The sequence below is a fragment of the Eptesicus fuscus genome, chromosome 1 (assembly GCF_027574615.1).
Source record: "Eptesicus fuscus isolate TK198812 chromosome 1, DD_ASM_mEF_20220401, whole genome shotgun sequence".
Classification (NCBI taxonomy): Eukaryota; Metazoa; Chordata; class Mammalia; order Chiroptera; family Vespertilionidae; genus Eptesicus; species Eptesicus fuscus.
Genome location: NC_072473.1, coordinates 81,676,576 through 81,691,621, shown reverse-complemented (window position 1 = coordinate 81,691,621; position 15,046 = coordinate 81,676,576). Strand labels below are relative to the sequence as shown.

Below are 15,046 nucleotides of genomic sequence, written 5' to 3'. Positions count from 1 at the left end.
TTATAGCAGACCCTGTATCATTTCTTGCATTGCTGGTTTGGTGGTAATAAACTCCCTTAGTCCTTTTTTGTCTGTGAAGCTCCTGATTTCACCCTTAATTGTGATTGATAGTCTTGCTGGGTACAGTATTTTTGGATTCAGACCCTTCCTTTGCATGACTTTCTATATTTCATTCCATTATTTTCTTGCCTGATGTGTTTCTGTTAAGAAATCAGTCACTAGTCTGATGAGGGATCCTTTCTGTCTCTCTCTGGCCGCTTTTAATATTCTTACTTTGTCATTGGTGTTTGCCAATTTAATTATAATGTGCCTTGACATCGGTCTTTTGGGGTTCATTTTGTTTGTGACTCTGTGAGCTTCTTGGATTTGTGTTATCTTTTTCTTCCCTATTTCAGAGAAGTTTTCTGTCATTATTTTTTCAAACAGGTTTTTTATTCCTTGCTCTGAAGAAGAGGACTCCTTCTGTCACCACTATTATGTGGATGTTGTTTCCTTTTGTGTTGTCCCAAAGTTCCCTTAGGCTCTCCTCCTGTTTTTTAAGTTTTTTTTTTCTAGAATCTGCTCTGCTTGGGTATTTTTTTCTACCTTGTCTTCTAGTTCACTGATGCGGTCCTCTCCTCCTTCTAGTCTACTGTTGATGATTTCTATTGAGATTTTTATAGCAGCGATGTCATTTTTCATTTCTTCTTGGTTCTTCTTCATTTCCTCTTGGTTCTTACACCTATTGTTGAATTTGTCTTCCCTTCTTTTCAGCGACCTTATGACCATTTCTCTGAATTATTTCTCTAACACATTGCTTGCCTCCATTTCATTTACTTCATTTTCTGGTGATGCCTCCTCTTCTTTCCTATGTGGGCTGTTTCTTTCTCTCCCCATGATCTCTCTTCTCTGGCTATCTGGTTATGTAGCTCTCTCTCCTGCATTGATTTAAAGGCACAAAATACAACACAACAAGGCACAATGCACAAGTCACTGAACATCAATGTATTCATGATACTAATAACCCCAAATAATGGTGGCCACCAGAGAAAAGAGAATTAGGAGATAAGAAAAGAAAGGGGGGGTGTGCAAAAATGATATTGAGAGAAGGAAAAAAAGTAAGAGGGAAAAGAAAGAGAATAAAAAAGAGGATGAGGGGAAACTATTTATATGGGGAGAATTCTCCAATAGAACAACCACTAATCCCCAAAAATGTAAACAACAAATACCCGAAGATGAATGCAAACTACAAACAACAACTAATAACAAGCGAGGAGAAGAAAAACAGATGCAAAAACAAACAAAAACAAAAAAAGTGTAACAATCTCACCAATAAGCACAACAATAACCAATCTAATCAACAATCAAATTCACAACAACAATAGGACAGAGAGAAAGCAAGACAAAACAAAACAAAACAAAAAAACCTAGAACAAAAAACCAAAACACAACAACAAAAAAACAAACAAACAATAACAACAACATCAAAAAACAGAAAAAAAAGGGCAGGGAGAGAAAACATTTGGATAGTGAAGAAATAGAAGAGAGAGGTGTGTATGGACTTAGAGCAGGTGTTTGGGAATTAGGTATATAAATAGGGTGAATTTTTAACGGGGGGTAAAAAGATGGAATATTGAAAACCTAAAACAGGACTAGGGTAAGAGAAACAGGACAACAAAAGGGGAAAAGGGAGGAAGAGAATGTTGGCATAAAGGTAAAATTGAGATAGAGTAAAATGATGATAAAGGAAAAATTAAAATACAATGTAAAACACTAATCCTAAAATAAAATAAAGAGAAAATAAAATGACACTTTTTTTTTAAAAAAAAAAGTTAAAATAGTAGTAGTAATAATACTGATTAAAAATAAAAATATAATAATTAAAAAGGTAAAATCAAGTGAGGAAAAAAGATAAAATATTTAGTTTCTTAAGTAAAATATGAAAAAAATAAAAATGTGCAGTAGTGAAGGTCATTCACTTCCTCTACTGTTTGTATGGTACACCTGTTTCCTGTCTGGTAGTCAGGACAGTATTGAAGTTCTCTGCGTTCCACTGCTCCTCTGTGTTATAAACCACAGTCCTGATTTTCCAGCAGGCAGTATTTCTTTGTTTCTTAGACTCCTTTATTTGTGTTTACACAAGAGTCAATTTGTGATTCAACCCCTGGGTGGCAGTGTTTCTGGATTGACCTCTGGGGCTATAAGTACTCTCTAGCCAGTATTTAGATTTTGTTTTCACTGTCACACTTAATACTGGTTTGGGAGTATGGATTGCCCCAGAGCTGATTCTCTGTTCATTACTCCTGGCTCTGATCCCCAGGTTCCACAAAAACAACTTTCCCCTGCAGTCTCTGAGAGTGTCCCCAATTGGGTGATCCTATATACTGGGCTTAGTAATCAAAAGCAAGGATTTAAAGAGAAAAAAAGAGCCATAGTAAGTGCATGAAATTGTGACTTTTACCCTCTGGCACTGCGCGCAAGTCTGTGAGTGTGTGTGTCTTTTTTTCCCTGGCACTAAGCAGCTGGGCACACTGTTAAAATTTCCGGCTGCTTTTTTGCGCCCAATCCAGCTATGGGTTGCTTTTTAGAGTTCCCGTCAGCTAGCAGCCCTGTGGATCCCCTTCCACATTTGTAGATCATGCTAGCCCCAAGGGCCGTGGATTTTGTGGGGCACAGACTTCCCCAGAGCCTCTAGCTCCCTGTGTGTGTGTTTCTCTCTCCTGCCTGGATTGCAGACCTCACCTTTTCCTAGGCAAAATCTGACCTTTCAGTGAGAAGGTGTAGAGCTCATCTAAGTCTGCATATTCACGCTGCTTGAGGTCCAGTGTTCCTGGGTTTGCTGCTATTCCCTGGGTTTTGTTGTAGATACCCGGGATGTATAGGCTTCCGATAATAGCCACTCTCCCTTTCAAGATGGTGTGGTCTTCACGTCAGAGGGGGTTGCTCTGGGAGAGATTTCAGCAGCAGTGGAGGCTGCCCGGTCAGGGGAACCTGGTCCAGCAATCCCCAACAGTCTTTTGGAGTATAGCTGTCCCTCTCCCACAAATATACAATCCCTGTGCTACCACACACTCTCCTTTTGTTCTCTCATTCACACACTATCTTGCAGTCTGCCTTCCTGTCGGCAGCCATCTTCCTCAAAAATTCCTACAGGAAGGTTTTGAAACAAAGTGCTAAATCCTAGAGACTACTAGTGGAAGGACACAAAAGCATGAGGCTTTCCTCATTCATGATAAAAAGTAAAGGCAGCCAGTCAGGGTCAGGGGAAACCCCTTCATGGTCAAGGAGGAGTCATGGAGTAAATAATTCAGAGACATACAATGTATCCAAGTTAGGGGCTCCAGATTTTATTAAGCTAAATTCCAACATGTCAGTGGGAGTGTGCAGCAGGGTTTGAAGCCATGTAGCCTCTGTCATTGGATCTGCTTCCAGGACAATATGCAGGGTACTTATTGAATTAACAGTGCCAGCCAGCGACTGGTTCACTTGCTACTAAATAGCTCCCGTGGCACCTACATATTCTTCTATCTTACCACTCATTGAAATCCTCTGTTTCAATGTCTCTCATTCTGTCAGATTGTGAGCTACATGAAGTCATGACCTGAGTGTTATTCATCTTTATCTCCACAGTGCATGGACAATCCCTAAGTGTTTTGTATTACCAAGTGGACAAAAGCACTGGCTTTAGAGTCATATCTGCATTTGTTTGGATTCATCCCTTTCCACCTAAGTAATTTACTTATTGTCTCTGGGCCTCAGTTTTCTCATCTATAAAATAGTGAAGATAATACTTACTTCTAAGATTTGTTGTGGCAGTAAAATGAGGTGACAAATTTAGAAGTACTTAGCAGAGTTCCTGTCACAGAGTAAGCATTCAGTTAGTGGTATTTCTGATTATCATTACATGATTGTGGAATGAATGAATGAGTGAGGGACAAGGAGCTAAAGAAGGATTTTATATTATTTGACTAGCTTTCCCGTTGCAGGAAAAAATCCTGCAATAGGATTTCCTGCTGCACTCTACCCTGCCTCCGTTCCTCCCTTGTTCGCCCGCCTCACCTTCTCCTCCAGTCCGCCCGCGTTTCCCTTCTCCCCCGCCCCGCCTCCGCCCCGCCCTTGTCCCCCGCCTCGCCTTCTCCTCCAGCCCTCCCGCGTTTCCCTTCGCCCCCGGCCCCACCTCCGCTCGCCCGCCCCGCCTTCTCTTCCAGCCCTCCCTTGTTTTCCTTCACCCCCGGCCCTGCCTCCGCCCCGCCCGCCCCGCCTTCTCTTCCAGCCCACCCTTGTTTTTCTTCACCCCCGGCCCCGCCCCCGCCCCGCCCGCCCCGCCTTCTCTTCCAGCCCACCCTTGTTTTCCTTCACCCCCGGCCCCGCCTACGCCCCGCCCTTGTCACCCGCCCCGCCTTCTCCTCCAGCCCACCCGCGTTTCCCTTCGCCCCCGGCCCCGCCTCCGCCCCGCCCTTCTTCCCCGGCCCCGCCTCCGCCCCGCCCTTCTCCCCCGGCCCTGCCTCTGCCCCCCCCCTTGCTTGCTTCTTCGAAGCTTTACTCCCTTCTGCAGCTGTTGGCTTCTTTGGACGCTGTCTTGATATGCAAATTAGCCGCCATCTTTGTTGGGGCAATTTGCATACTCATCCTGATTGGTTAGTGGGCGTGGCTTGGCTGGTGGGCATGGCTTAGGTGTAGCGAAGGTGCGGTCAATTTGCATATTTGTCTATTATTAGATTAGATGATATCAGAACTTAGGCCTGGAAGAAGCTTGATAGGAGCAATCCTGATAGTTCTTCAAGTCTCCTTCTTTTCTCTTAACATCTCTTGTATGATTGGGAGGCTGAGAAAATGGGGATAATCTTTATGCATCTTTTGCTTTGTGTAAGGCTTGCAATCATATTGGCTGAGGGAACAGGAATTGAATAGACCCAGAATGGAGAATAATATTATTAATATAAACATTTTTCAAATGTAACATAGTGTACCCAACAAGCCATTGTTAGTTTGTGAGCACTGTGCCTTTGGATAGTCATTGCTTGCAGCTTCAATGGGTAGCTTAGAACAATTAGAAGCTTTTAACACTTTCAAACTAAAGATTGAGATAAGAATGTTTTGACTTCATGGTTTCTCCTGGGTTTTACCTGGTGCGCTGAACTGATTATCCTATATAATAAAAGGCTAATATGCAAATTGACCAGTGGAACAACTGGTCGCTATGATGTGCACTGACCCCGAGGGGGCAGATGCTTAATGCAGGAGCTGCCCCCTGGTGTTCAGTGCGCTTCCACAGGGGGAGCGCCACTCAGCCACAAGCCGGACTCACAGCTGGTGAGCATAGCGGCTGTGGTGGGAGCCTCTCCCGCCTTCACAGCAGTGCTAAGGATGTCCAAGTGACGACTTAGGCCTGCTTCTCCGAGGGCTCCCGGACTGCAAGAGGGCACAGGCTGGGATGAGGGGACCCCCTCTCCTAGTGCAAAAATTTCGTGCACCAAGCCTCTAGTCAGATAGAATTAGGAAAGCTGAGAATTGGGGAGACTACAGGGAGTACCATACTTTCCCAGGGACCCTTGTTGCTTTATGCAACAAAAGGGTTATGAAGATAGTCTCTCTATTTTAGACAAGCTGCAATGCATAGGGGACTAGAGGGTGGGAAGAATCCTGGGAACATGTCTTTACCAGCAGAACCTCAATCCTATGGGGATCCATTGCTCTTGATTAGGTTTTAAGTGGTCAGGACAGTTTCCCCCTTCTTGTTCTTCAGGAAGGAATGGTATTCTGGGCCTTGACCAGATTCTGGGTCCATTTTTAACACAAGTTCAATTTGGAGGGGGGGCAAAGAAGTTAAGAATTGATATCCTTCTTTTAAAACTAATGAAAATGATAAAGAGAGGAACTTTCCCCTCTCAGTCAGTCACAGCCTCTCCACCACATGCTTAAGAAGATCTTTCTTACCTGTCTTGTTCTAGACCCTTGACCCAGACCCCTGGCCCCAGAGTTGGGCTAGGATTACTCTGTCATCTCTGTGTCTCTAAGGAAAGGTAACATTTGTAAGGCCATATGCTTGTTGACTTTTGTTCAGAGGGTATTCCATTTGGACATGGTTCCAAAGTTACTCTTGATACAAGGTTACCATGAAAAATGGAAAGACAATGGCATTCAGTATGTCTTTACCCATTAGGGGCTGTGTACAGACTCTGAGCCTATTGTTTTGAGAAAAAGAAGATCCCTGGTGCTAGAAATAATGGCTCAGATGTGATTTCCCCCCTCTGCCAGCATGCTATAAATTTAATTGCCATAAGGCCATCCAATAGCAATCCAATGATTCTGCTTTCTCCATAGGTAACCTGTCTCCATGATTTCTTTGGTGATGACGATGTATTTATTGCCTGTGGTCCTGAAAAATTTCGCTATGCTCAGGATGACTTTTCTCTGGATGAAAATGGTAAGCACAGTCACTGGATTTTATTGCTCTATTGTTCTCTCTCATTATGTCCCTTAGGGTTTCCATGGGTTCATATGGCCTGGAGCACATCCATTCATGCTCTCTAAAGGGAAAATATTGTTAGTCTTTCTTTTGTATTTTTGGAAACATGAGTCACTAAATGAAAGGTTAATTGGATGTCCCAGATGCCCACCATCCAAACTCATTAAGACTCACTCTCTACCCCAAAAGTGACCATATTTCTTAAAACACATATTGTGTCACATGGGCTGACAGGTACAATCAGACCACGGGAAGGAACATTTGGAGTCAAGTTGGATATTCTATGCATGCATTTTTTCTAGTCAACACCTCTAGCTATTTGGCCCATGTTAGTGATTCTATCTTAAATTCCCCCCTGTTTTCTTACTATAAAAACTTTCTCCTTTAATCACCTTGGTTTGCTGCCCCATTCCCTCTGCTTTTTGACTCAAGAGTCCAGAGGGCTGTTAATCTCTGGAAGGAGGTGAAACATCTGCCCATCTCCCTTTTCTGAGTCTAAGCTCCAGATGTAAATTAATGTAATTTAGCTCACACAACATCAGGTTTAAGATATGATCCAAATGGAAAGACACATTCAAAGGATATTTCCCACTTATGAGGAGTAGAGAGTGAGAAAAACAAACTGAATTGTACTAATACAGACTTTACAAACAACTTAAATGACAAGGACCCTGAAAGAGGTGGCATTTCTACTTTGTTTCCTTTGAGAAGAGGCAAATGACCATAAAATAGCTAAACAAATTCCAGGCTATGTCCATTTTCATATACCTTCTATATCTCTAGCCCTGGACTGTGATAACTGAAGTTCATCAATCAAAACAAGAATGAGCTTTCTGCTTAATTGAGTTTCCTAAAATAATCTTAATTTACCAGAAAAGGTCCACTATTCTTTCTGGGTAAATGATATTTCAATGTATCTTTAAGTAGAAGGTGACAAGGTGGTATCCAAAGAAAAAAACTAACCTTTGTTAAGCTGTTTGTTTCTACTCTGAGCAGCACAAGGTTCAAAAGTCTATAAAATAGAGTAGAAAGAACACTAGACGGGGACTCAAAAGACTTGGCTTTTAGTCCTTGTTCTGCTATTTTCTTGCTTTGTGGTCCTAAGCAAGAGGCTTAAGCTTTTTGTATTCTTATCAGTAAAATTAGTATAATACTCATTCTAATACATTAACACAATAAGTGCCCAAAATTGCCATAATAGGGATGCTGAGTGACCTAAATAGAAAGGGTGCCCCAAATGTGTCAGACTGGGGTTGGGGCCATAGCAGGAACATTTGGCAGACTCTCCCACACACCCACTAGCTTTCTGTAAGTTCCCAGTGGCAGAGTCACTGCTGGCCCATTTATTCATTAAATCAGCAGAGGGGGTTATGATAACGTATGTGTATTTAAACTAAAAAAAGAACTCTATAGATGCAAGATAGTGGTGATGGTAGTAGTGCTTATTTATAAAATCACATGACATCCCAAATATGCCTATCACAATACATGACATGTAATAAACAATAAAATTTAAATTACTTGTAAATGTTTCATCTGTGTGATTACAACCTCTAAGCTGACAATCTCTTCTCCAAGGATATTAATTATGTCAACAGGTGCTATTCTGAGACATGACTTGCTTGTCCACAAATGATTGAGTTAATTAATGACCTATCCAACCTGCTTCTTAACTCTTTCCCTTGTTTCCATAATGCAGGGATGTAAGCACCTGGTTTATCCCAGGTGACTTTTGACAGTTTCTCCACTGTCTCCCTCTCCAGAAACATCATTTTTTCAAAAAATGAGGACCACCTTTTGGACCTAAGCCATTCAGTGCTTTGACCTGTGGTGGTTATTCCAGCTTCCAGAGGTTGTTAATATGCCCAGCCTCGGTCCTCCCCTAGCTCCAGTAAGCTGTCTGTGTCTTTTTCCACCAGAATGCCGAGTCATGAAAGGAAACCCTTCAGCCACAGCTGGCCCCAAGGCATCCCCAACGCCTCTGAAGAGTTCAGCCAAGAGCCCTGGCCCCATGCGCCGGAGCAAGTCTCCAGCTGACTCAGGTAACGACCAAGACGGTGAGTGTTCTTCTCTTAACTGTGTATAATGACTTCATTTACAGAGGCCAGTACCCTCTGCATGAAGAGGAATGAGTCCCTCATGAACACCATTGTGTCTCCATGATATCAATTCTATAAATTCATAGTCTAAACAATTCAACTTGTTTGGAATCATGGAGACACACACATGGCCCTGATTCTACTCAAGTGGATTCTACTCAAGAAATCTGGCCTATTTTGCCATAATTGTCACACATAAATTTGAAATAAAAATCAGAAACAAAAACAAGAATTCAAAAAATGCCACCTAAAAGTGTCAACATAATTGATGCATTTGAGTTTCAAATTTGACTTTGAACTTTATAGAATTCAAAACAAAAAAGGAAACAAGATAAATTGCATTATTTTCACAATTAGAAAAGAAAATATAAGCCAGGTCCTGAAGTGAAACAAAGAGATTTGTCATATAGGATTTTTATCTAGTGAATAGTGAGTGATAAAAAAAAATGTGGTCTATGGATCACTGCCAACCCATGAACAATTTATCACTCTATGACAAGTTTAGGAGCTTGTGCCAAATGTAAATCATGCCATTGAGCAACCCATTTACTTCAGCTGACTCTTTTTTCATAGCATGATTTTACTGATGAAGGCAGGAATATGTTGGTTTATGTTCTGGTATGAAGTCTTACACCCACAGGATGCTGTTCTAAAAGGCAAAAGGCCATAGAAGTCTGAGTTTGGAAGCTTAATGGACTCATGAACAGACAATTTGAGTTGTTCATGGTAAGGAAAATATATGGTCCTGAAGAACTTACACAATTATCCTCCCAAGGCTCAGGGATTACCAGGAGAATTACAGCTTGAGAACCTTTGAGCACAGATCATAAGCACCTTTTCTCTCTCCTTCAATTTTCTTGAGCAGCCTATTGTCTTGAAATGCCTGTAGTCTAGAAAACCAGCCTGTCATGCTGGCCTCACAATGCTAGAAATATGCATGTCACCAGTCATCTCTTTATTTTCAGGAAGAAGGAACTAAACTGTGAAGAGGCACTTTAAGCTTCCCATATTTCCATATGTTTGCACACGTTGTTCCCCTGTACCTGGAATGCTACCCCTTTACTAAACCACCCTTCTTTGTTTGAAAACACCTATTCATCCTTCAACACCTCACAAAGATAGTTGTTCTGTTCTCTGAATTATCATAGCATGCAAATAGTATGTATTTACCTGTTTACTTACTCAACTAAATACTGGGCCCCTCAAGAGCCAGGTATCATGTTCCTTTTTGTGTCTTCAGTGCCTAGCACAGTGCCTGGCCTCTAGTAGATGCTCAAGTAATGCTTATGAATGACTGGACACATAAGAGCACCTCTTTCACCCAGCATGATGCTAGAGATGCAGTAAGCATTTAAGTAATGTTTGCTGAAAGAATAAAAATGCATGTGTTTGGTGATATTTTGGTTAAGTGTACAGAATAGCACATGAATCCATTTAAACAAATTCATATTGTTCAAACTACAAGGAAATAGATTTTAACACTTGGATTGAAAATGAGATTGTTTGTACATATTCTAAGCAAAGTCTTGCAAAAAATGATTTCAAACACTATCAAGATCATAAAGTCTGGAAATAATCACTTAGTTAGTCATTTTTTTTGGAAATCTCACAGGTTATTTCTGAGACTTATAACCTGTATTACTTATTTCTTGCTATGAAACAAATTGCCCCAAATCTGAGTGGCTTAGAAAATATACATTTTTATCTCAGTTTCTGTGGGTCATGAATTTTTTGTGGCTTAGCTAGGTGGTCTTATCTGGCCCAGGATCTCTCCTGTAGTTGTAGTTAAGGTGTAGGCTGGGACTGTAGTCATCTGAAGGCTCAACTGGGACTGTAGGATCCACTTCCAAGATGGCTCTTGCAGATCTTCACCCAGACTGTTCATTCAAGAGAATGAACAAAGCCACAAACTGTCACATCTGTTGTAGTCTATTCATTAGAAGCAATATCTAAGTCCAGCCTACATTCAAGGAGCGGGGAATCAGGCTCCAACTCTTGCAGGGAGGAGTATCAAATAATTTACGAACCTATTTTTAAACTACCACACAACTCATGAGTTAGAAATGCTGAGGAAACAGCAGCTTGAAGTAAAAGGCTTTTATTTGAATACTGTATCCAATTGTGTTACACAGCACACATGAACCAACCACTTGTAATTAAACACAATTTAAGCATGTCAAATCATTGATCTTCAGCGTGCTACCTACAGAATGTCCCTTCTATAAAAAATACCTGTCACTGATTCCAAGATATTAGAGACAGATCAGGAATGCACAAGGACTCAGTGAATATTTGTCAAGCTGAAAGGAGTTATACTAGATCTCAACCCAAGCTTTGTTCACAAGATATGTTCTTGCTCCTTCAGAGCTCACTTGCTGAAGGGAAAGGATGAGGATATAGTCACAGATACAAAATAAACAGAGTAACTAATTTGAGGAAGGAAAGGGGGACTTGGTAGATTTCAGAATTACAAGCAGCCCCTATTCTCTTTCCCTACAAATATAAAATCTAAAGTGGTCTCAGTAGTGAAAATTTAAATTTTCCTTTCAGATAGTTCATGAACATAAGTGAAGCTTAACTCCAATCTAGTCAGCATCCTTGGAAATTTCCAGGACATTTGGCTTCATCTCAAATGATGGTCTAGGGTCTTCACATGATTTCAGCCCCAAGGAGTAAAATGATCTATGTTATATAACCTTGCCCATTACATGGCAGTTTGTTTAGAGACAAGTTCAGAGAATCCAGTCAGTGAACATTCCATGGGGCAAAATGATCTCAGGCAAAACAGTATTTTAGATAAGGTTTGGATTTGACATAGTTGTACAAATAGCTTCCATAGAATCAGAATCATAGAACCAGAAGGATGAGGTATAGCCAACACAATTTTGCATTAGTGTAAATTTCCCCTTACAGGCATTAAGAAGAAATAATTATTTCATAGTGTCAAGATTTTTCTGAGCTGTTAGTAAGGAACATATGCAGGTTAATATACATTTAACCAAAGAACATTACCATTGGGTAGGTCTGATATGCTTTGTTCTTTTATAGAATATGGTAATACCACCATGTTTCCATCCTATGTTAGTCTGTCTTGAATCTGGGACTTGTGGATGGATTCACATTCCTTCATTTAACCTGAATAACCAAAAGTTGTGGAAGATAAGCCACTTCCAAGGAGTTTTAACTACCTTCCTTTGATGGCAAATGAAAGCAAAACATGTTCCTCTTTAACAGGGACTCAAAACAAATGAAATATTGGCTCAGTTCAGGTTCAGTTAAAGGAATGTTTTTATGTTCTATTAGAAAATATATAGCTTTGATTCTGGTTTGAATATGTTTGATTGATTTTTCAAATATATATATTTGGTCCAATTCATGGTTCAGTTAATATCTAGGTTCAGTTTGACTTGAGGTTTAGTAAATTGATGCTATTTGGTCTGTAATTTACATCATAATTTGAATCCTTATTCCTTACTACTTAATTGTCTCTTTCCTGTTCTGCCTCTAAATAAATCAAAATCCTTCTACTTTATTCTCTTTGAGTTCAATCCCTACCTACTTATGCTGATACTGAGTTTGCCCCATATGGAATGTCTGTTGTTAAGTCCTAAATTGGAGTTTACGAAGGATTTACTATTATATTTCTATAAGGAGCTCATTCTCACTGGGCATAGATGATGGACTCAGACTCCAAGTCCTGTTAGCCATGTCTGTATTTAAAGTAAGCCAAGAGACTGTGGTCAGCAGAGAAAATCTGAGCCTAGGAGGCTCACTTCTATGGGATGTTTAAAGCAAACTTGTGTAGTGCCAGCCACATTTGCCATTTTAACCCAAGACTTGCCACTTTGATGGAGGAGAGGTGAGCCTGGCTTCAGAACTAAAGGAAGACATTTCTAGTGTGTCTGTTTCCATTTCTGCCATTAATGTATTAATTTTTCCCTTCATGCAACTAGCTCCAATTGAATTAAATTAAAAGGACAAAGTTGCTGGGAAGGAATCTTTACTCTCCCTTCCTTCCTTCCTTCCTTCCTTCCTTCCTTCCTTCCTTCCTTCCTTCCTTCCTTCCTTCCTTCCTTCCTTCCTTTTTCTCTCTCTCTCTCCCTCCAAGGAAGCTAATTTTCCACCCTGGTAGGATGAGCAAATTGTAATGTCATAATTAGTTTACTATTCTTCAACAGTAAATCATTATCATTATCATAGCTACAATGGTCCCAACCCCCTTCCCCCAACCTATATGCACCAATTCCTGAGAGTCAACTTTTTTCTGTTCCCAAACTCCCAAAAAAGAATGGCTTCTCTACTGAAATATACATACTTTGAAAGGGATAGTCAAGGGACACAAAACAACATTGGGGGGGGCGGGCGGGCTGGAAGGGGTCCATGGGAGAATTGTATTTGCTAGTCTTTCTCTTCTGCACTGAAAAGACTGCTTTCAGTTGCTTAAAATGGAGGGACATTGTTCTTCTGACCTTCCTGGATGTGACTGTCTCGACTAGTCTGTCCAATAGGAATATGATACAAACCACAAATGCAAGCCTTGTATCTAATTTTCCATTTTCTAGTAGCCACTGTTAGAAAGTTCAAAGAAGAAACAGTGGAAATTAGTTTTGATAATATATTTTCTTTTACTCAGTTTGTCCACAATATTAAAATTTCAACATTTAATCAATGTAAGAAATTATAACAAAATATTTACATTCTTTGAAATTGTGTTATATATTACACTCACAGCATATCTCAGTTCAAACTAGCCACACTTCAAATGTTCAATAGCCACATATGACTAATGGATACTATATTAGACAACAGAATGCCTATGCTTTTCTTCTTTATCTAAGAAAGGTCCAAAATAATGATCTCCTACATGAATTAAATGCTCTGTGCTTTGCAAAATATTTCCAAATCTGTCACCTCATTTGTCACTCATGGTGTTAGTACCATGAGTTAGGTTGGATAAGTATAATTAATCCATTTCTTTATATGGGAAACTAAAATATAAAGAAATTTATTATCTGTGATCTTCCCAATGTCACACAACTATTTAGTACCCAAGAGCCAAGGTCTGGAAGGCAATCCTTGCAGTGTACCTGAGGCAGGGTGTGGAAGCTCCAGAATGGTGAAAAGAAGGGTCTCTGTTGGGTGTTTCTTGCTTCTCTGCTTTGTTCCATCTTCTCTCAACTCCAGGCATAGGATGTGGGGAGTAGGTGGTGGGATATTTCATCAATTCCCCTACTATCACACCAAAGGGAACTGGTACCCTTGGCAAAGCTATGTGAAAAGAACAACTTCCCCTCTCTCATCCCCATTCTTATTCTTTCTAAAACCACAGCTTATATCTAGTTTAAATGGAAGAACTGCCCTATATCTATGGCAACTTTCTCATTGTCACGGAAGAGCCTCTAATGAAATGGTTGAATGAAGCAGTATAATGGGGGACATTTAGTACCCCACATGGCATAGGATGCAATCATATTGACCCCCTTGTAGCATCCTGACACATCCTGGGATTTCGGTTTGATAGTGTACCTAGTAGTACTAGGTGCTATGAAGAAAAGAAATTATAAGACAAATTCCCTGTCACTAAGCAATTTATAATTTATTTGGGGAGCCAGTAGTCATATAAATTAAACAAAATTTTTCTACAAATAATTAATTGTATAGTTATTATGTGCCAAGCAACTGTTCTAATTACTTTACCTGTATTAACTATTTTAATCTTTACAACAACCTTATGAGAAAGGTACTATTATTCCCACTTTGAAGATAAAGAAACTAAGGCTTACAAAAGTTAAGTCACCTTCCCAGGTTCACACAGCTAGGAAGTGGTAGCACTACGATTTGAACCAAGGCAATCTGGCTCCACAGTCCACAATTTAACTATTGCACTATGGTACTAAATTTGAGTTAATGGCAATGGTTTATTTAAATGCCAAGTGAATGAGAAATACAGGAAGTATAATGGAAAAATGAGCTCATCAGGGGCTTGGGTGCTAAAGGAAGGCTTCCTGAAAGAACTGGAGCTCTAAGGAGAGTTATATTTCTTTTTAAAAAAATACTTTCTTTATTTTTCAGTTACTGTTGACATGCGATATTATATTGGTTTCCCGTGTACAACACAGTGACTACATACTTATAACCCTGACAAAACTTGTACCCATTTAACACTATACATAGTTATTACAATATTATTTACTATATTCCATATGCTGTAATTTATACCCCATGACTATTTTGTGACTAACAACTTGTTCTTCTCAATCCCTTCAACTTTTTCATCCAGCCAACCAAACCCCCTCCCATCTGACCACCACCAAAATGTCCTATTTCTATGAGTTGTTTCTGTTTGGTTATTTATTTTTTTAGATTCCACATATAAGTGAAATCATATGGCATTTGTCTTTATCTGACTTATTTCACTTGGCACAATATTCTCTAGGTCCATCTATGTTGCTGCAGATGGCAAGATTTCATTCTTTATTATGGCTCAGTCATATTCCAT

General features: G+C 40.1%; 1 protein-coding gene across 1 annotated transcript in view; it reads left to right on the top strand.

Annotated features, from left to right (window-relative positions):
* Positions 1 to 15,046, top strand: part of DCX (doublecortin) — a 178,903-nt gene that overhangs the window by 135,511 nt on the left and 28,346 nt on the right. Inside the window, exons 3-4 of the mRNA XM_008158602.3 lie at positions 6,304 to 6,406; positions 8,368 to 8,505. Coding sequence (XP_008156824.1) covers positions 6,304 to 6,406; positions 8,368 to 8,505 — 241 coding nt within the window. The remainder of the gene's footprint in view (positions 1 to 6,303; positions 6,407 to 8,367; positions 8,506 to 15,046) is intronic.